This window comes from Humulus lupulus, chromosome 3 (genome assembly GCF_963169125.1).
Source record: "Humulus lupulus chromosome 3, drHumLupu1.1, whole genome shotgun sequence".
In the NCBI taxonomy this organism is placed as follows: domain Eukaryota; kingdom Viridiplantae; phylum Streptophyta; class Magnoliopsida; order Rosales; family Cannabaceae; genus Humulus; species Humulus lupulus.
This window is the reverse complement of record NC_084795.1, coordinates 11,760,644-11,782,732: the sequence shown is the minus strand read 5'-3', so window position 1 is coordinate 11,782,732 and position 22,089 is coordinate 11,760,644. Positions and strand designations below refer to the sequence as shown.

At 31.9% G+C, this 22,089-nt stretch overlaps 4 protein-coding genes across 4 annotated transcripts; 2 read left to right on the top strand and 2 right to left on the bottom strand.

The window, feature by feature from the left end:
• Positions 1-683: 683 nt before the first annotated feature.
• Positions 684-2,540, top strand: LOC133823638 (uncharacterized). The gene has a single exon (XM_062256495.1). It carries the CDS (start codon positions 684-686, stop codon positions 2,538-2,540), a length of 1,857 nt encoding a protein of 618 aa, XP_062112479.1.
• A 42-nt stretch (positions 2,541-2,582) lies between these two features.
• Positions 2,583-2,951, top strand: LOC133823637 (uncharacterized). The gene has a single exon (XM_062256494.1). The coding sequence runs from the start codon at positions 2,583-2,585 to the stop codon at positions 2,949-2,951; it is 369 nt and encodes a 122-aa protein (XP_062112478.1).
• An 11,433-nt stretch (positions 2,952-14,384) lies between these two features.
• Positions 14,385-15,574, bottom strand: LOC133822078 (uncharacterized). The gene has a single exon (XM_062254288.1). It carries the CDS (start codon positions 15,520-15,522, stop codon positions 14,539-14,541), a length of 984 nt encoding a protein of 327 aa, XP_062110272.1. The 5' UTR covers positions 15,523-15,574; the 3' UTR covers positions 14,385-14,538.
• A 5,134-nt stretch (positions 15,575-20,708) lies between these two features.
• Positions 20,709-21,878, bottom strand: LOC133822077 (uncharacterized). The gene has a single exon (XM_062254287.1). It carries the CDS (start codon positions 21,848-21,850, stop codon positions 20,819-20,821), a length of 1,032 nt encoding a protein of 343 aa, XP_062110271.1. The 5' UTR covers positions 21,851-21,878; the 3' UTR covers positions 20,709-20,818.
• Between the last annotated feature and the right edge of the window lie 211 nt (positions 21,879-22,089).

The window sequence follows — 22,089 nt, the reverse complement described above, 5'->3', positions numbered from 1 at the left end:
AAGAATTACCACAGTACAAACAAGTCCTTCATGAAAACAAAGATGTATTTGCTTGAGGGTATCAAGACATACCAGGGTTGGATCCAAAGTTTGCCGTACACAGGCTGGCAGTATCGAAAGACGCTACCCCTGTTAAACAATCTCAAAGAAGAATTCGACCAGAGCTACTTCCCAAAATTGAGGCAGAAATTGACAAGTTAAGAAATTGCTGGTTTATTCGGGAAGTTAAGTATCCCATTTGGCTCGCAAACATTGTCATTGTGATGAAGAAAAATGGGCAACTCCGTATATGTGTGGATTACCGAGATCTTAATCGGGCTTGCCCAAAAGATGAATTCCCACTCCCCATCACTGAGTTATTAGTAGATGCTACCACTGGTTTCGATGCCTTATCATTCATGGATGAGTTTTCTGAGTACAACCAAATCAAGATGGCACCGGAAGATGAAGAGCTCACTGCTTTTCGAACACCAAAAGGCATATTTTGCTATACAGTTATGCCATTTGGCCTCAAGAATGCAGGGGCAACCTACCAAAGAGCAATGTCCACAATTTTTGAAGACATGATGCACAATAATGTTGAATGTTATGTTGATGATTTAGTGGTCAAAACAAAATAAAGGGAAAATCATCTTGATGATTTAAAACGAGTTTTTGATAGGCTCAGGCAACACAATCTCAAGATGAACCCTTTAAAATGTGCATTTGGGGTAACATCAGGAAAGTTCCTTGGGTTTATCGTCAGACATCGAGGAATTGAAACCGACCCTGCAAAAATCAAAGAAATCTTGGAAATGCCTCCCCCTCGTAACTTACGTCAACTACGTGGACTACAAGGAAGACTTGCATATATCCGAAGGTTCATCTCAAACCTGTCCGGTAGATGTCAACCTTTTTCGAGATTGATGCAGAAAAATGTCCCATTCATTTGGGATGAGGCATGCCAAAATGCTTTTGAAAGTATTAAGAAATACCTGTTACACCCACCAGTGTTGAGAGCTCCAATCTTAGGAAAGCCATTGATATTATATATCACCTCACTTGACCGCTCCTTGGGAGCCTTGCTGGCGCAGAACAATGAGGAGGGAAAAGATGTGGCCCTTTACTACCTAAGTAGAACTTTAGTAGGGGCAGAACAAAACTACCCTCCAATCGAGAAAGTGTGCTTGGCTTTAATTTTTGCCGTCACAAAATTACGGCATTATTTACTCTCACACCCTGTGACTTTAGTGTCAAAAGCTGACCCCTTAAGATATATTCTATCAAAGCCCGTGTTGTCTAGACGACTGGCTAAATGGTCTATGATTTTGTCAGAATTTGAAATCAACTTTGTCCGGCAAAAAGCAATAAAAGGGCAAGCATTGGCGGATTTTCTAGCAGCACACCCAATTCCAGACGATATGGAGTTGCGAGAAGATCTTCCAGACGAAGAAGTTTTCACGGTTGATACTTCATCATGGCAATTATACTTTGATGTGGCAGCAAAAAATAGTGGGGCAGGTGCTGGAATTGTCTTTGTGACACCGTCGGGAGGCCTGATACCTTACTCTTTCCATATTCTAGCTATATGCACCAATAATGTAGCAGAATACGAAGCATTAGTTATCGGCCTTGAAGTTGCACTCGAAATGAAAATACAATCATTGGAAGTATTTGGCGATTCCCTCTTGGTCATTAAACAAATTAATGGTGAATTTGTAGTCAAGCACGAGAATTTAATCCCTTACCACGAAAAGGCTAAATATTTGCTTGGTCAATTTCAAGATATAACTCTAAATCATATCCCTAGATCAAAAAATGGTAAAGCTGATGCGTTAGCTAATTTAGCTGCTTCGTTAACACTTCCTAAAGAAAGGGATATCCAAATTACCATAGGGGAGCACCATGTACTATCCCAATCCACGGAAAGCGTTGAAGAAGAAAATACAGTCAACTTGATAACTTTCCTGGACAACGTAAATGAAAACGACTGGCATCAACCAATCAAAGACTACATCCAAAAAGGAGTCTTGCTAGAAGACTTGAAGAAAAGAGTGGATGTAAGAAGAAGAGTGCCTCGATTTGTGGTCTTTAATGACACATTGTACAAGCGTTCATTCGATGGGATATTGTTGAGATGTCTCTCGAAAGAAGAGGCAGCACATGCACTTAGAGAAACTCATGCCGGTACATGTGGCACCCATCAAGCTGGCCCAAAACTGTCAGCTCAATTAAAGCGGTTGGGTTACTATTGGCCTACTATGGTTCAAGATGCGATTAATTTTGCTAAATGTTGTAAGTTGTGCCAATTACATGGAGATTTCATCCACCAACCCCCTCAACCACTCCATCCTTCTATACTGTCATGGCCTTTCGAAACATGGGGAATGGACGTCATTGGTCCTTCTACACCACCTTCTTCCAAAGCCCACAAATATATTTTTTCCATTACAGATTACTTCTCCAAATGGGCCGAAGCCGTACCACTAAAAGAAGTACGGGCAGAAGATGTCGCTGATTTTATAAGGACTCACGTAATTTATCGATACAGGGTTCCTTAAAAAATTATCTCCGACAATGCCCTTTATTTAAAATGTAAGGCAATGGTCAAATTGATGGATAAGTACAAATTCAAGCACAGTTTTTCGGCTAGTTATAATCCGTCTTCAAATGGTCAAGCAGAAGCATTTAATAAGGTGTTATGTAAAATCATGGAGAAAACAGCGACAAAGAATAAGAGGGATTGGCATGAACGCCTTCCAGAAGCTTTATGGGCTTATAGAACCACTGTAAGGACTGCGACTGGTTGTACACCTTATAACTTGGTGTTTGGGTCTGAAGCAGTTTTATCTTCGGAGGTCCAAATACCTTCATTAAGAATTGCTACTCAACTAACAACCCAAGATGAAAATGTGCAAGTCTGCTTAGCCGAGCTTGAAGCATTAGATGAAAAACGACTTGCTGTTCAATAAAAGCTTGAAATTTACCAAGCCCAGGTAGCTGGGGCATTCAACAAGAAAGTTAAATTTCGATATTTTTCAGTTGGAGACCTAGTGCTTACTGTAAGAAGACCAGTTGTCATAACTAGAAGGATGAAAGGAAAATTTGAGGCAAAATGGGAAGGACCGTATGTTGTCACTAAGGTCTTCCTAAGAGGGGCATATGAACTTTCAGACTCAGAAGGCCGATGCATTTATCCATGTGTTAACGGGAAGTTCATCAAAAAGTTCTACACTTAAACAAAAGGGTATTTACCCATGGTGTAGACTGCGCACTTAAAAGAAAGGAAAAGTGTGCAATGAACTACGAAATGCTTGATCCCATTCCGGGTACGTAGGCAATCTAGTTTATAACTAGGCCCAGCCACAAAACAAAAAAAATTATTATCTCCAAAAAAAAAAAAATGTAAAGAACTACGAATGGCTTGATCCCTTAAAAGGGTACGTAGGCAATCTAAACAAAATTGGATGCAGCCACGAAAATAAAAAAAATATATTCCTCCCAAAAAGGAATCAAAATTCTAAAATGTCTAAATGACAAAATACTATTAGTCCTCAAAGCCAATAATAAAAAAATAAAAAAAAATCTAAAACTAAAAGTTTTAGATCTTTAGTCAATCTTGAGAAATAAAGTCAAAGCTCCAAGTTTCCTCTGGAATTCTTCTTCTTGAACCTTGAGTGTCGTTTTCGCTCTTTCAGCTTCATAGAATTTTTCAACACCAGCTTGGTCCTTTGATCGACTTATCTCCTTAGCAAGACGCTGATGTTTCTTCAAAGAAGAATTAAGACTAGAAAGATCTTCTTCGAACGATGCCTTTTCAGCTTCAAACTTAGCCCGTTGTTGTTGTATGGCCAGTTCTGCTGCAATAATTTCTGCCTCCTCTGTCTTAAAATCTTCAAAGGCCTTTGTCTTGTTGGAAATGGATATACACACACGATTCATAGTTGCCAAATTGTCCTCATCACGACGAAGAATGTCATTGATAGGAGATTCATCAAGATTAAGGGCACTTTCAACAATTTGGGTAGAAGCGACAGATTTTTCTTTTACTTTGAACGAATCATTGACAGAGTCAGTAAACCATGTAACCTCTGCTAAGCCACATTTATAATTCTCACAAATGGTACTCAATATGCCGAGTTTCATGTTCACGTCAGTACGATGTTTTGAAATGTCTTCTGTTATCAGAGGAGAAGATAACAAATGAAGAATGTCTTTCATTCATTCAATCACAAACCTTTTGGTATACTCATTTAAATCAGAGTTGGTGATTGCTGAAGCTGCCATTGTCAATACCGGATTTGGTAAAGGAATAGGTGGACCTGAGGGAACAACTGATGGTGGAACAACAGTCTCTGGTGAAACAATTGGTTCTGGTGAAACGATTGGCTCTTCAGGCAATGCCTCACGGTCAAATCCATTATCAACATAATCATCAGACCCATCAAAGTCAACAAGTTCTTCGTCCCTAGAGCTAGAAGCGCCAAAGCAAGTATCAGATGGTGGCATCTCTAAACTCTGAGTAAGTGGGAAGGAGACATCTTCAATATGACCAGACCCGTCATGCTTTGCAGGTTTTGTTTGTTTGAAATGTGGATCCAAAGAAAGGTCATTTTCTGATCCAATGTTTGATTCAGCATCAGCATAGTTGGTGCCAGTGACAGCATAGTTGGCACCAGTAAATTCATTATTTTGAGGAGGACATCTCACAAAAACTTCTTCAAGACTGGAGTAAAGTAAATGAATATCTTTTATTACATAATTTGGTTCCTCTTCTTTGAATGGCTGCCTGGACAATGATGAATGAATAATTTTCACAGACCTCCCTAAATATAGAAGGCAACTTCTCACCCACCACCGACAGTACCACCATGTGCATTGACCTATATGAGTAGTCCTAGGAATGTGAAAGCGGATACCAGTATTTCTCCTTAATATTAAAACCCAAGCTTTGGCAACTTCGCCTACTTCGCACTGCCTCCTCCTAGGGATACTTAAACAAAATTTGTCTGAGGGAACACCTTGATCAAAACCAAACTGGCGAGCAAATCTGTTGGGATAATAAGGTTCCAAATATGCATCGTTGCCTACTCTTACAGGTAACAAAGAAGAGCGCATAGAAATCAATAACTCAAATTTCTCATCAGATAAGTCTTCATTATCCAAAAAGTCTAGATCTTTCTCCATGGGAAAAGAATATGGATGATGAATAACATAATCTTCTCCCCTTAAAATATGTCTAGCCCCATTCAAAGTTCGACGTTCAGCAAGGACCCCTGCATACTTACTTAAATGAGGAAAATCCACCATAAGATCGCAACCACTATAAAGATGACGGAAATGCTCAGCTAACCAACCTATCACATAATGCATAGGTAAAAAGGTTTGACCTCGCCCCTGACCATGTATGGCTGAATTACACAAAGCTCGATAAATATATCCCAAAACAGAGGGTGCAAGTGAAACTTTGTTTCTGTGTGCCATCATTGAAGCCATATAAAAAGTTTCAGGTCTAATGTTGGAACCCTCAGTAGGAAAAACAAAACGACTTAGCCATAAAGACAAAAAGGATGCGAGACTACCCTCTTTCGAAATGTTCAACGGAATAGAACAAACGTTGAATTTTGGTTCACCTTTCCTTTGGTTAACTCTTCCGAAGGTCTCGAGAGTCGAGTTTCCTTTCATACCTTTAAACATCTTTGACCCTCTGTAGAAAAATTCTATCCATTGCTCCCAAGATACATTTATATTATTTGATTTATCACGAACGTTGACACTCTTCAAATAATTATAAATTTGAGCATGGAGCCTTAAAAGTTCTGTAGTAGTAGAATGATACGGAGTGCCACTAACCAATTTTTCATTAAGAGGTATGAACTCTTCGTAAGGAATCCCTAAAATAGGTAAACCTCCAATAACCTTCAAGTCATATAGGGATATTCCCATCTCACCGCTACTATGATGAAAGGTGTTAGACAAAGGACCCCAAAGTTCAGAAAAAGCCCGCCATACAGATCTTGCAAAATTGAATGGATATCTTGATATATAAACAACACCATAAATCCCAGCCTGATTTAAAATACCTTGATTTGTACGCAAAATATGGTCTGTCCATTCAATAAGATATGTCATGAATTCAACATGCCCATAAAAGAAAAAGTTGTTATTGGCCTTTTTCTCTGCTAAAACACGATGAAGGCTCGGATAAAAGTCATCAGTTACTTGGTAATCCATATCGACATCTCTTTTATTGTCAACATCTTCAAGAACTTTAGCTTGGAAATTGGGACCGAAGCCTCGGGTGTGATGAACAACATTATCATCAAGTGAAGAATGATATTTTAAGTCACCCGAAATTACATCTTCAATCTTGAATAAAGAAACGGGGTCTTGATGATCATTGAATGCTTGAACTTCAGTCAATGAAATAGAGCGGTGGTAAGAGGGCCCAATCTCTATTTCTCTTCCCAAATTATCGGGAGCTCGTTGAGAGCCAAGTTCCCCAAAATTAGACATACTACACAAAAAAAAAAAGGCATGTCAAAAAAAAAAAAAACAAAAACAAAATAAACAAAAAAAAAATTCTCAAGCAAGACACGTGTGCATAAATGACACGCGCTTGCTTGAGGGGACATCTGTTGAATGAAAAAAAAATTAAATTAAATTATTATTATTTATATACAAGTATTTCTTTTTAAAGGCTGAAAGGAAATAATTGATTATTAAAATAATATTATATTATTTTATAATATAATGTAAAATTATATTATATTATAATATAATGTTTTAGATCAAATAAATGTGACAAAGTGTGTTACATATTGTAACATATAATAGAGAGTTGCAATATTTAGATATAAGAGATATATCCAAATAATGTAACATATTTGGTGTTACAAATTTGTAACTTCCAAATATTACCCTTTATTGTGTAAGATTGTTGTTACACAATATTGAGATGAATTTCATAAAAGCCATATGTGATATGGCTGTTGAGAAATGATTTTAACCCCAATAATGTGTTTTGGGAGTTACAAAATCATTTGGGAGGGTTTGGAACCGTTTGGAAAAACAGCACAATTTTTTGTGCTGAAATTGGTCAGTGGCCGCGGCCACCAACATTCAGTGGCCGCGGCCTGTGGGTCAGAAACCAGTGGCCGCGGCCACAGGCCAAAAACTGACCAAATTTTCAGTTTTTTCAATCTTTGTTGAACGGCTCAAAAAACCCAAATAACTCCCAAATCTCTTTTTTAATTCCATATTAATCCAATTAAACATTGGTAACAGCCATGGGGGTTGGTGGAATTTGAAATTCAAAGGGCGTCTCTAAACTCTATAAATAGGAGCCTATAGCTCACTTGTAAGACACAACATTTCTATCCACTAGAGCACTTGGCTAGAAACACCTTGAGGCTTGATAATTCCATAAAACTTTTCCAATATCTGAGAGAGATCCCTTAGTGCTTGAGTTAGGGGGAAATAAGCTTTTGGACAAAGGTTTTAAACCTTGTTCAAGTTGGTGATCCCCAATCCTCTTCACTTAGGTTGTGTAAGTGAGAGTTTGATTGTGTTTCTGTTCTTCCTTTTATTCTATTGCTTTTCTTCTTATTCTCTTGTTCCTATTACTTGTATTTCTTGTTCAAAGGTTGTAATCTTCTTTTCTTATTTCAAACATTTTACTTTACTTGTAACATTTAGCTTTGAGTTGTATTTTCACCATTCTATTCTTCTTCTCTTCTTCTTCATCATCTTCTTCATTTCCTTTGGTTATTTGTAATTTTAAGTTATAGAGTTGTAATCTTATTCAATCAATCATTATTTATTTGTAATATATTGCATAGAGTTGTAATATTATAATCATTTCCATTGAGGCAAAACAATATTTTCCTAACAAATAATAATAATAACAATAATAAAAAAAGAAATGGTCAGTCAAATTAAGAGCAAAATTAGGAAACTCTCTCCACTTTCTTAACTACCCACTCCCCTATTTCTTCTCACCTATTATGTTACATGGGTTGAGAAGCTAAAGAAATAAAATTAAAAATAGGCTCTATAAATAGGAGAAGTGGAGAACAAAAAAAAGGTATCGACACTTTGAAAAAAATATGGGAAAGAGGGAGAGAAAAGAAATAGAAAAAATACTATGATATATTTCTGCAAAGGACAACAAGCTTCAAGGGTAAGGATCTATGGAATGCTCTCATTCCTCTTTCTTTCTTTGTTTATTTTGATGTTCATTGTCTCTCTTATTTTTTTTCTTTCTTTTCTTTCTCTATTCATCTATGGAATGCCCTCATTCTATAAATGAAATTGGATGCCCTCATTCCACAAACAAAATGGATGCCCTCGTCCATGGAATGCCCTCATTCCACCAGCAAATTGGATACCCTCATCCATAAAGTTATCGTCAAACTACTTGTTCTAAAATATAAACTCTGATTGCGAAACAGAGCACACTAATCTTACACCGCACCAAATGTATCACCTAATTGGTATAAAAGTTGCGACTAAATCATTCCGCTAAACCGTCGGGTTCAAAAGAGATCAACACATATATGAGAGAAAGATAAAATAAGTCAGTTTACAAGATTAAAAGAATAGATATATATTATTGGTCCAAGCCTTTAGAGTTTCGTGGCTAAAGAGAACTCCTTGTAATGTACTCTTCCAAAAAGTGAGATACAATAAATCATGAGTCATATATGATTTATATATATGTATATATAAGTGAATGAATCACTCCACTTTGGATCAAGCATATATGCATGATATCAACAGTACATAACAAAAAGACATATATGCACTTTATTTCTTTCTTAGTGGTCATATCTCCAAATAAAAAAAAAAAAGACATATGATATTGATATAAATATACATATAAACATGTATTGTCTGTACCAAAATATATCGATAAACATGTAAATATGTATACATATACATGGATAACCTGATATGAGAGAACAGTAGAAAGAATAGGTTCATTTGAAAATAATCAATGTGTGTTACTTGAAGAATTTCTCTGCTTCACTCAAAGTGAATATAAAGCTTTTGAATTGAATTAAATCCCAAAGTTTCAGTTGTTGATCAAAACAGAAGAACTCGTACCTTGTAAAGAAAAGTAAAAAAAAAAAAGATCATATATACACCTATATTTGACTTTTTGTTCAGTGGTCTCATATACTAAAATAAGAGAATGTAAAAGGGAAGTTTAATGCATTACCTTGAATGTGTGCGTATCAAAACAACTTCTTGAGGCTTCAATCGGATCACTTCAGTTCAATATATGGGTGACTGCATATGTAACTCAAATTTTAGGAAGTATAAATAAGTAAACAAATCAAAAAAAAAAATCATTGTACGATAGGTTCTAATTCAAATTTAAAATTTAATTTGAATTATAAATTATCGTACATTATTTTCTTCCTTTTAAGATATTATTCTCAAAATTCAATTTATATATATATATATAAGTTAAATTTGAATTAGGAGATGTTATCTGATTTAATGCAACAAATAATTATTATTCCCCAAATTGTGGAACAAATAATTAAAATATCAGTCAAACAATTCTTTTATTTTATAAAATATAATAAGAGAATTTTAAAACTTAATTTATCACAAAACGTGATAAAATTTTAAAACCATACAAAATGGTACAAAATCCCAAATGAACTCACCAAAATCAATTCAAATGATGAAATATCATTATGAAATTTCAAAGAGGTCATTTACCTCACAAAATCTCAAAAAATAGTTATTTTGCCAACAAATTCAAAAGTGCACTAAAATTTAAAAGCCATAATAAATGGTATCTAAAAAATGGGTCATTCACCTCTTAATTATCAAAACATCATAAAATCTTTAGAAAAAACGGAACTACGTTTGACTTGATTCCTAAAAAAGGATACGTAGACAACTTAGTTGCTTCACAAATCTCAAAATTCCATGAAAGGTCATCCATCTTGGAATTTTTCCAAATTTTCAAATGGCAAAGAATTCCTGAAAATTGTTATATACCGGAATTCTTATATTCAAATTCTAAAATATCTCAATCCGAACTGCAAGTGGCTTGATCCTTCACAAAGAAGGTATGTAGGCAACTCAGTTAGCCAAAATTACTGAGTTCAACTGCAATTCCAAATTCATCCCAGTTCTTCCTCAATTATTTCAAATTATTTAATATCATCGTAATTGGAATCAAATGGTATTTCATTTAAACAAAATGATTGTAATTAAGAGGTTATTCTTATAATCTCGGATGGATCCAACTTAAATAAATAAAATCTTATGCTATAAATTTGGCATAGGTGAAATTGTGTTTTGCATTTATTTTTAATTTTCTAAATATGAAATTTTTGCTTAACAGTTACCAAGCAGATCAATCCAACTAAGTTACAGGTTGATAAGTAGACAGCTTAGATGAATGTGACTAAACTCCTTTTCAGCCTTCCTCCGCAAAAGGGTTTTAGTATCATGTTCTTTAGTGCCAACGATGAAGTGTGTTCTGTGTATATTGTTGATGACAAGTCAACTATCGCAATCACAGTGATGAGCTCTAAGAGATGGAGTGGAACTAAATACAGAAAACACAGTTTGATTAGCCCATAACAAAATTTCTTGTCCAGTAAATCGATAGGCCAGTACATCGAGTGGTATTGAGGCTTTTTTGTTCGAGGATTTCAGTAGTGGTCTGTGTTATGAAGTCCTGCAGAGAAGTTTCGTAATAAACCAAAAAGCACCAGAAAGGAAGGGAAGTGAGAATGATGAGGATGATGAAGTAGATATTCTGGCCTAAAATTTTGAAAGCTACTTTGAACATGTCAATGGCCTCCAACTTCAACTCATCATCCATTAACTTCTCCCCAGTTTCCATATCGTTATACTAAACTTTTGCTCAAACAAAAGGATATGGAAGAAACCTTTCGCGGCGATGAATAAATCTGGACATATTAGTCTTGGTGAGTGCTTGACTTTGACTTTGACTTTGACTTTATGGCTTTAGACTAATTTTTTTGAGAAATGCTATATAGCCGGTGGAATTTTCTCCCGAGCGTATTACTGTTCTTCAGTTGAATATTATTTTAATAATAAACAAGTATACAGCTGTATTATGTTTACTTTTCAATTTTTATATTATTTGGGTTTGTCTTAAAAGAAATATAGAAAAAACAAAAATTTAGAGAGTGTTTAACACCTTAATTAAAAAATTATTTTTGGTTTTCAAAACCTAAAAGTATTTTTTGAAAATAAATACGCGTGTTTGACATTGTTTTGAGAAAATAATTTTTAAATATAAAGTTACAACAAAACAAAAAATTTGTTAATTTTTTCTAATATAACATTTTTAATTATTATTATTTCACATTATTTTTTTTCTCATTAATATATCTCTCCACTTTTTCTCTCCTTACTTTCTCTAACATCACTTTTTCTCTCATAACTTTTTATCTCCTTATTTCCTCTTTCATCACTTATTATCTCATTAATTTCTCTCTCATCACTTTTTATATCATCGTTTTCTCTCTCCTCATTTTTTCTATATCGCCATTTACTCTCATTTTTTTTGGATCAGTTTTTCTTCCCCAAAATTTCTCTCATTATTTTTCATCACTTTTTCTTTCACATTACTTTATCTCATTATTTATTACAAACTTTTAAAAGATTTTTTTCTTTATAAATATATTTATTAATATTTTATTTAAGATTTAAAAAAAAATAAAACTAAAAAATATTTTTAGAAAACATTAACCAAACACTTGCTGTTTTTTGAAAATTACAAAAACTGTTTTCTGTTCTCATATCTGAAAACACAATTTTGAAAACAAAAAACAAAAAACAATACCAAACAAGTCCAAAGTTTTCTATTCAAACATAATCAACAACCTCATAACTGGCCCAACAACAATCGTGATCACGTCATTTTTTTTTTGTTAAATTCAATAATTTTATTTATATTATTTTTTAAATAATGTATAATTTTTTAAGATAAAAACTCTTATTTTAACAAGTTTTATATATTTTTTGTTTTAACTTTTTTATTTAAATATTTAAAAAAATAAATTATTTATATGTGTTTTTTAGAATACATATGAAAAAGAAAAATATAAGCACAAATTGAAAAAATATATATATTAATTTTTAACAAAATGAAGTGTTTTAATCAAATTTCCAAAATCTTTGTAGATAGAGTCAATTATTAGTTCCCAACCATGGGGCGAATATAATCCTATACATAAATTAGATAATAAAATAATAGAAAAAAGTTTTATATTGTCACTTAAATTATATAGAAATTCTTGAAGCCAAGAGTTAAGAAAAATAAGTTATTCATTATCTAGAATAGAATAAAAACTTAGAATAAGGAAAGAAATTAGATTTGTTGAGAAATGTAAAATCGTATAGATGTGACATTCATTGTCATTGGATCATTTCTTTGTAGACTACGATGTGAAATTTTTGTAAATGTCTTTACGGGTAGTCCTTTATCATTTCATCGAAGAATGATAATTCTTTTAATTCTATAAAATTTTCAAATTTTGAAGTATAAATATAAGGGATATTTGCGGCGAAAATACTTAAGCTGTTAGTTTTATAACACTTAAATACCTAATTCTTTTTTTTTTGCTGTGAAAATACCTTCCGTTAACAATCATTGGCATCTGTAGGTACCTGACTATCAAGTGCCATGTAGAGGTACACGTGGCAATATATAATTGGCCCACACAATTTTACACAGTCCAGGTCACTTAATGAATGCCACGCCAATATTATTTTAAAAATAAAAGTGATATAATTAAATAAAACTAATATAAATAAAAACATAACCACTAGAAAAATTAAAATCAAAATCATTCAACACTTTTAAAATCATTCAATACAGTTAGTGAAAACCAGAAATTAACATTGATAATCAATGTTCAATTTAATAATCAACTCACAATCCAAAACTAAAATCACAAATCAAGCAATGGCATTTAAGAAGAAAATACCAAAATCTCCACAAACAAACCTCTGTCAACTCCAGCCATGAACCTAACCCCAAAACCAGTCGACCACCGCTAGTCTTGCGAACCCAAATATGTCCAGATATGAGTCCACAACTCTAGCAAAGCTTCATCGTGATCTTCAACAACGTTTCGACATCGTACGTCCTCAGCTTCCACAAAGCCTCCTTGTACAATGGAGAAGATGAACCAACGTTAAACCTTCGTGTTCTCAGCGGTGAACCTCAACGGCACACCGGATTTAGAGTTCTCCATCTTTGTCTTCAATGGAATAACGTCGAGCTTCTCCTCCGTCCGCATGTTCCTTTGGATCTGGATCTGTCACCTCCGAACTCCATTTGCCATGGTCAAGGTTCAATAGTGAACCAAGATCTGCCACTTTTAGCCTCCTATTTTTGGGTTTCATACCCACTTGGTAGAGAGAGAGAGAGAGAGTGGTGGTAGTTATGAGATGAGAAGTTTGACTGAGGTGGTGAGGAAGATGAAGAGAAGATATCGGTTGAAGAAGATAAACAAAAGAATTTGATTTAAGTTTTTTGTTAAATTTAATTTATTTATATTAGTTTTATTTAATTATATCAATTTTATATTTAAAATAATATTGATGAGGCATTCATTAAATGACCTGGACTATTTAAAATTGCTTGGACCAATTATATATTGCCACGTGTACCTTTACATGGCACTTGACGGCCAAGTATTTACGGATGCCAATGATTGTTGACGGAAGGTATTTTCACTGCAACAAAAAAAATAGTTAGGTATTTATGTGTTATAAAACTAACAACTTAAGTATTTTCTCTGCAAAGCTCTTATAGAAAAATGAACAAGCAACCACGACGAAACATAGAGTTAATATCTTAAAAATCAAAGGGTAAGGTTCAAAGACACTTGACCAAACGACGAAGACGAAGTCGAGAGCGATGATTTGGATAACACGTAAACGGTGCAAAAAGTCGAGATTTGCTGAACGTTAACAACAATATACAAACACCCTAAGTTTGATTTGTTTGAAAGAACTTGACAAATCACATGTGGAAATGGTGAAAAACAGAGACCATAGTGGTGAGTAATCTTAGTTTTCCCATGTTTAAACTTCGTAATATTAGCCAAATTATTGTTTGACCATGTACCAGCTTTTGGTCAACGTAATGCCAGAAATGACAAATAGAGTTGATCTAAAGAATATCAGACAAAACTAAAGGCAGAACAGATCTTTTTTTTTTTAATGCTTTTAGCATATTGTGGTTTACTTGCTTTTAAATTATAACAAAACCTTTCTCTTATTATAAATTTTGCTTTAAAATAACACTTTAACTTGGTTCACTTTACTCATTTATAAAACAAAATGGTTACATGCTCTTGAAAACATTAAGCAAGTCAGCCTGGTGGGCAACAGAAGCTAAAAATATATGTATTTTTTTTTGTAAAAAAAGAAAAATAGAGAATGCACAAATTCACTGAAAATTACAGAATGATAAAGCTCATTATGGCTTGGAATTTCTTACCAAAACAAAGTTACAATTTGTTGACCACTTAGACAAACATTGCTTTACCCTGTCATGTCTAAACCTTGTTCCTGACTAGTTTTCTTCCTAGAAATTCGCCTTATGCAATCTTGAAAGTACACCACAAAAGAGACCCATTTAAGTGCATTTCCCAAGCATAACAAACTGATCAAACCAACAATCCCAATCCATGTTTCATAGCAGCCAAAATAGAGGCATAGTGCCCTCAAACCCAATTCCCAAATAGTGAAAATAAGCACCAAACTAACTCCATTCTGAGTATTTCTTAGGCTAAGATAAGCTGCTGAACCTAAAGCTTTGATCCCACTCATCCCTTCCAAGATTGAAATCACAAGACCCAAGTTCCATATAGCACACCAAGGCAAGTAAATTATCACCAGTAACAAGAGATTTGACCCATATAATAGATGATCGAAAAGATAAAATCCCAATGAAGACACCCATACCAAATTATTCAAAACAATTACATTTTCATGTGTGAAGATCCTGAAAACAGCAGAGGAGGTTAATAGTAACCATATAAATCCGAGGAGAGTACATGTAGACACGAACACAACATAGAGGAACGTAATAACAGTGCCTCGCAATCTTGCTTTGTCGATCCTTAGATGCAACATATCCATAAATGTCAATGCTTTGTCTTCTCTATAAATCTTTGAAGACAAATCAACAGTGACAAGTAGGCTACAGAGCTCTAGGAGATGAAGTGGGACCAAGTAGAGAAAACCCATTTGAATAAGCTCATTAAAATGGTACTTGTTTAAGTTTCTAACTATATCAACTGGTAGAAACCATGAGTCACCCAATGAAGAATAAGGACGAATATAAGAGCTCGTGTTTCGTAGTGGGAGACTTTCAGTGCTCTTTAACAGGAACTTTTGTAGGAAGGTTTCATAGTAAATCAAGAAACAAAAGAGAGGAAGGGAGGTTAGAATGGTGAAGAAGACAAAGTTAATGTTTTTGTAAAAAATGGTGAGAGTTTCTTTGAGGATATCAAAGACCTTCATCGTTCTACACTCCGTTTTCTCCTTCTTCCTTGAATTGCGATGGGTTATTCTTTAATTTAAATACAGACTAAAGCATTGTCTCTTTGAATTGACTCCATCTAAAAGGATATCGAGTCTTCGCTGTTGTCGTTATTGCAATTCATTTTGGTCCAAAAAATTTAAATAAATATTATTGAGATTCATTTATTAAAATAATTATTATTTAATAATAAAATGTAATGAAATATTTCTTCCAATATAAAAAATAAAAAATATTGAAAAACTTCAGAGAAACTTCATAGAAACTAATATGATGAAATTGAATAGCAGCCATGTTTGATGATCCAAAAAAAAAAAAAAAAAAATGAAGTCAAGAACATAACAGCTAGCATCTTGGATGAGATTGTGGGGCGTGGTCAAATATGACGGCTTTTCTAAAGAGAAAGACATTAATTTTTTATCCATTAAGAGTAGGAGAGAAGTGAGGACTTTGAAGAAGAAAAAGGTGGAAGAGCTTAGTGTGATTACAAGTATAGTAGTTCTCATATATCATTGGAAAGCTGTAAAAAGTGGTATCAAAGTCAATTAATATGTTTGATTTGTTTTTTTTTTAATGATATATAGGGAATATATATAATTAGATAGACTTGATAGCCAAGAACGTAACAAAATATACGAAGAAAGATATGGGAATATATCATTTAGGATCCTCGATTTTGTAAAAATATAAGTTTGGATCCTATATTTTTAAAATTTTTATTTTGGATCTTATATTTTGTAAAATTACTAATTTGTACTGTATTTTATAAAATTTATTTTGGTCAAAATTAATTTTAGGGTCCTAATTTTAATATTTTACAACAATAAAATTACACACATAGCGCTGACATGGCCACATTTACAGCTCTAAGAGTAGGAGAGAAGTGAGGACTTTGAAGAAGAAAAAGGTGGAAGAGCTTAGTGTGATTACAAGTATAAGTATAGTAGTTCTCATATATTATTGGAAAGCTGTAAAAAGTGGTATCAAAGTCAATTAATATGTTTGATTTGTTTTTTTTAATGATATATAGGGAATATATATAATTAGATAGACTTGATCGCCAAGAACGTAACAAAATATATGAAGAAAGATATGGCATCATATCATTTTGGATATGTATTTTGTAAAATTATTTGGATTCTATGTTTTTAAAATTTTTATTTTGGATCCTATTATTTTATAAAAGTACCAATTTGGACTTGTATTTTGTAAAATTTATTTTGGTCAAAATTAATTTTAGGGTCCTAATTTAACATTTTACAAAATACAGAGTCTAAATTGATACTTTTACAAAACATTGGATCTAAAATAGAATTTTTAAAAACATAAGGTCTAAACTAGTATTTTTATAAAATACAGGGTTCTCGTTAATTTTAACTGAATATTTTTATATTTAACAAAATATTCTTTTTTTTAACTGTAGATTGTAAATATGACTTAAACTTAAATAAATAAATAATTAAGTAAATTAAAATATGATATTTTTGAGATATTTTACAATGAAAATTATTTAACAATAATAAAATCATACGTTTTATAACTTAAATAAAATTCAATTAAACTTAAACTTTGTTGAAGTGTAAAATAATAGATAGGGTTAAAAAGAGAATTATGCAACAATGAGAATGCCCATGATACATAGCTTTTATTACAAGAGTGCCATGAAGGAAGCTTATAGAAACAAACAAGCTTTGCTAGATAACACGTGTGGCATTTTAACATTCTCTTGTAAGCTACGTATTGCATCCTAGCCTTTTCTTGCAAGTTACATTTTAACTTCTCTAGCAAGCAGCCCTAGCCTATAAAAGGACGACCAACAGAAGCAACGGAGGACATAAAAGAAGGAAGATAAGATCCACACTTATCATTAGCGTGCCTTTCTATAAACTAGCTCTTCTTAGCCTAAGCCAACTTTTCTCAAATAGACGTTGATCATCATAACCTACATCACGCCTTCTCACCCTAACATATATAGAGATATATTTCCAACCTTGCACAAGGCTGACTATAAACTCTATTACCGATATATTTTCAATCTTGCATAATCTAGCTACCATCAAATTATATATAGATATATTTCCAACCTTGCATAACTTAGCTTACTAGAAGATCGTATATATTTCCAACTTTGCATAATGCTAGCTACCACAATACATATATATAAATTTTCCAACTATGCATAACCTAGCTTGCTACAAATATATATATGCTTCCAACCTTGCATAATCCAGCTTGCTACAAAATTACTACAAGCTAGCTATATTCAGCAAAATAAACATCCTAAGATACAAAAAGCAATTTATACCACAAATCTCTCTAAGCTCTTTAAGCGATAAAGATGATGGGCTATGCTTCCTTTGTTGTAATCTTCTATTAACAATAAGAAGACAATTCTTGCTACAGTGGATGTAGGCAATAATCGTACATATATTGCTGAACCACGTAAATGTGTGTTATTTTTTTTATTTTATTTATTCGTCTTGAGCATATATCATCGATAATTTATTATATTGTTTATATTATTATTAAATGTTTAGTTATAACCCTAAACAAACTTTACGTCCCAAATTCAAAAACTAAAATAAACATAAACTTAAATAAAAATTAATTAATTAAAATATGATATTTTTAATATATTTTATAATAATTTAAATAATTAAATTATATATATTTAAAAATAATAAAGCTAACCCAATACTACAAACTTGCATAAATTACTCAACTTTCTCTAATATCTCTTCTATATAATAAGTGTGTAGATAACAGAAATTCTTGGTTTTAACAGTTTTTTATTTTTTAAGGTTAACTTTAACAGACTATTCTTATATTTAACATAATATTCTTATATTGAACAGTAGTTTGTAAATATTTAAACTTAAATAAAATAAAATAAATAATTAAAAAATTAAAAAAAGATATTTTTGAGATATTATACAATAATAATTATTTAAAAATAATAAATAATAAAAAAATTAAAATAAGATAGTTTTGAGATATTATACAATAATATTTATTTAAAAATAATAAATAATTAAACAAATTAAAATATGATATTTTTGAGATATTTTACAATGATAATTATTTAAAAATAATAAGATTATATGTTTAATAACTTAAATATAATTTAATTAAACTTAAACTCACTTATTAGAATAATATCATATTAAATATATAATATAATCTACTGTAAATTAGCAACAAATTTTTTTATTTCTAAAAGTAGCAAGAAACTTAAATTTAAATTCCATGCATAATATTTAATATTACAGTAAACATATAATATATGATCTCTTTTTGTCCCTCCCAAATTCAAAAAGTAGAACAAACATAAACTTAAACAAATATAAATAAATTATTTAATTAAAATATGATATCTATTTGAAATTTATATGATATTGATATAAATTTAATAAAAATAATTAATAAAGTCTATAAATAAACATATATATATATTGATATATATCTAGTAAAACACAAAAACAATAAATACCAATATGATAAATGAGATGTAAACGACAAGTCGTTTGTCGTGAAAGTATATAACTAATGAGTATGTGAGATGAAACTCTTGGAAGAGTATGATGCATTGTCACTTTCTTGATTCATGCACGTAAACCAATTTTCATTTACAAATGGTACAGTAATCGAACCAAACATATAAACTAATTCATTTCATCAGACTTGAAAATCACATAAATTAGCACAATATAACTTGTAGTCCTCTCAATCGATTCTTACACTCATACGAAGCATTAATCCGCAGCTACACACAATTCCTTTGGAGGACATAAATCCCAAACCGACGAGGTATAAATTTGGACAACCTATGATTAATATAAATAAATGTTACTAACCACACCATAAACATATATATATATACATTAAATTTTAAATTTAATATTTTAATATATGTCAAATCTATTTTAACAATTTTTTATATACAAAATAAATTATTAATAATGATTAATTATAAATTAAATTTATTTATTTTAATCACGGCTAAAACATCTAAACTAAATATTGATTAATATAAACTATTTTTAATTTACAAATGTCACAAAAATCCAACCAAACACCTAGAAAAAACCATTTAGGCTTGAAAATCAATTAGATTTGGCTTATTTGTGTATCTAGTCCCCATTGGCAACTTAGTCCCTAACTTTTTTTTTCTTGGCATATTGGTACCTAACCTTTTAGTTTCAATACAATCAAATCCTTAGAAGTGAATTTTTCTACTAAAAAATAATATGCTTCACACATAACCATTTTAAAACAATAAAAAAATAAAATTTGAAGACATTAAATTAAAATAGAAAATGGTGACCAAAGATAAGGTGGGAGACGAGACATAATATTGGAGAGAAAGATACATATAAATATTTTCTTATTATTTAAAATTTAAAATTTAAATCTTTTAATTTTTTAATTTATTTAAACTATTTTAAAAAAAAATTATATTTAAAATGTAATTTTTTGTTTTAATTTTATGTCATCAATTTCATTTGTATTTTGTTTAATTTTGTTCTATTGATCTAAACATTTTTATTGGAATTTGCAAGGAGAGTAGAGCTATAGTATGATTATGTTGATATTTAATGTCTTCAAAATTTAATTTTTATTGTTAAGTGGTGATATTAAATTAAAATAAAAAAAAAACTTTTGAAAAAATGGTTTAAATAAATAAAAAAGTCAAAAGGTTTAAATTTTAAATAATAAAAAATCAAAACTTATATCTATGTATCTCTTTCTCTCTCCATTGTGTGTCCCCTTATCCATGATCACCATTTTTTATTTTAATATCTTCAAATTTTTTTTTTATTGTTTTAAAATGGTCATATGTGAAGCATGTCATTTTTTAATAGAAAAATTCACCTGGGTTAAATTGTATTGATACTAAAAGGTTAGGGAACAATATACCAAGAAAAATAGGTTGGGAACTAAGTTGATAAGCATCATAAATGATAGGGACTAACCGCACAAATAAGCCATTAGATTTTGACAATATTCTTCCTTCGGGCCATTCTTACAATCATAATACAAACCACAAAAGCTACCCAATTCATAACATACACTACACATACAACTCATAAATCCCAAACCGAGTTTAGCTTACTCATTCATAAAATAAGACAACAGAAACTGAAAAAGATTTTTTTTTAAAGAAAAAGAAATATTACTGAGATAATTCACAAATTGACAGAAAATTAGAGAATGGTAAAGCTCATTATGGCTTGAAATTGGTTATATATCAAAACAAAGTTACAGTTGATTGCCCACTTAGACAAACATTGCTTTAGACTCTCTCATATCTACATTTTGTTCCTGATCAGTTTTCTTCCTAGAAACACGCCTTACGCAATCTTGAAAGTACACCACAAAAGAGACCCATTTAAGTGCATTTCCCAAGCATAACAAACTGATCTGACCAACAATCCCAAGCCATGTTTTATAGCTGCCAAAATAGAGGCATAGTGCCCTCAAACCCAATTCCCAAATAGTGAAAATAATCACCAAACTAACTCCATTGACAAGACTTTTTAGGCTAAGATAAACTGCTGAACCTAAAGCTTTGAGCCCACACGTTCCTTCCAAGATTGAAATCACAAGACCCAAGTTCCATATAGCGCACCAAGGCAAGTAAATTATCACCTGTAAAAATAGATTTGACCCATATAATAGATGATCGAAAAGATCAAATCCCAATGAAGACATCCCTACAGAATTATATAAAACAATTTCACTTTCAGGTGTGGGGATCATCAAAACAGCAGAATAGGTTATTAGTAACCATATAAATGCGAGGAGAGTACATGTAGACAAGAACACAACATAGAGGAATGTAATAACAGTGGCTCCTGTTCTGGCTTTGTCGATCCTAAGATGCAACATATCCATAAATGTCAGTGCTTTGTCTTCTCTATAAATCTTTGAAGACAAATCAACAGTGACAAGTAGGCTAAAGAGCTCTAGGAGATGAAGTGGAACCAAGTAGAGAAAACCCATCTGAATAAGCTCATTAAAATGGTATTTGTTTAAGTTTCTAACTATATCAACAGGTAAAGACCATGGGTCATAATATTGGCCATAATATGGGTCATAATATAAAGGAATATAAGAGGTTCTCTCTAGTAGCGGAAGATTTTCAATGCATTGAAACAGGAACTTTTGGAGAAAGGTTTCATAGTAAATCAAGAAACAAAAGAGAGGGAGGGAGGTTAGAATGGTGAAGAAGACAAAGTTAATGTTTTTGTAAAAAATGGTGAGAGTTTCTTTGAGGATATCAAAGACCTTCATTGTTCTACACTCCATCTTCTCCTTCTTCCTTGAATTGAATTGAGGTGGGTTTTACTCCTTATGTACAGACTACAAGGTTGCCTCTTTAAATTGACTCAATCTAAAAGGATTTCGAGTCTCCGGTGGGCTTGACTTTTTGTAACTTATCAAAATTTCCATAAAAAGAAGGTTACTAGTCATGGTGACTTCTCTTTTGTCATCATTGCAATTCATTTTGGGCCAAATATAAATATTATAATTACAAAAATTTTATT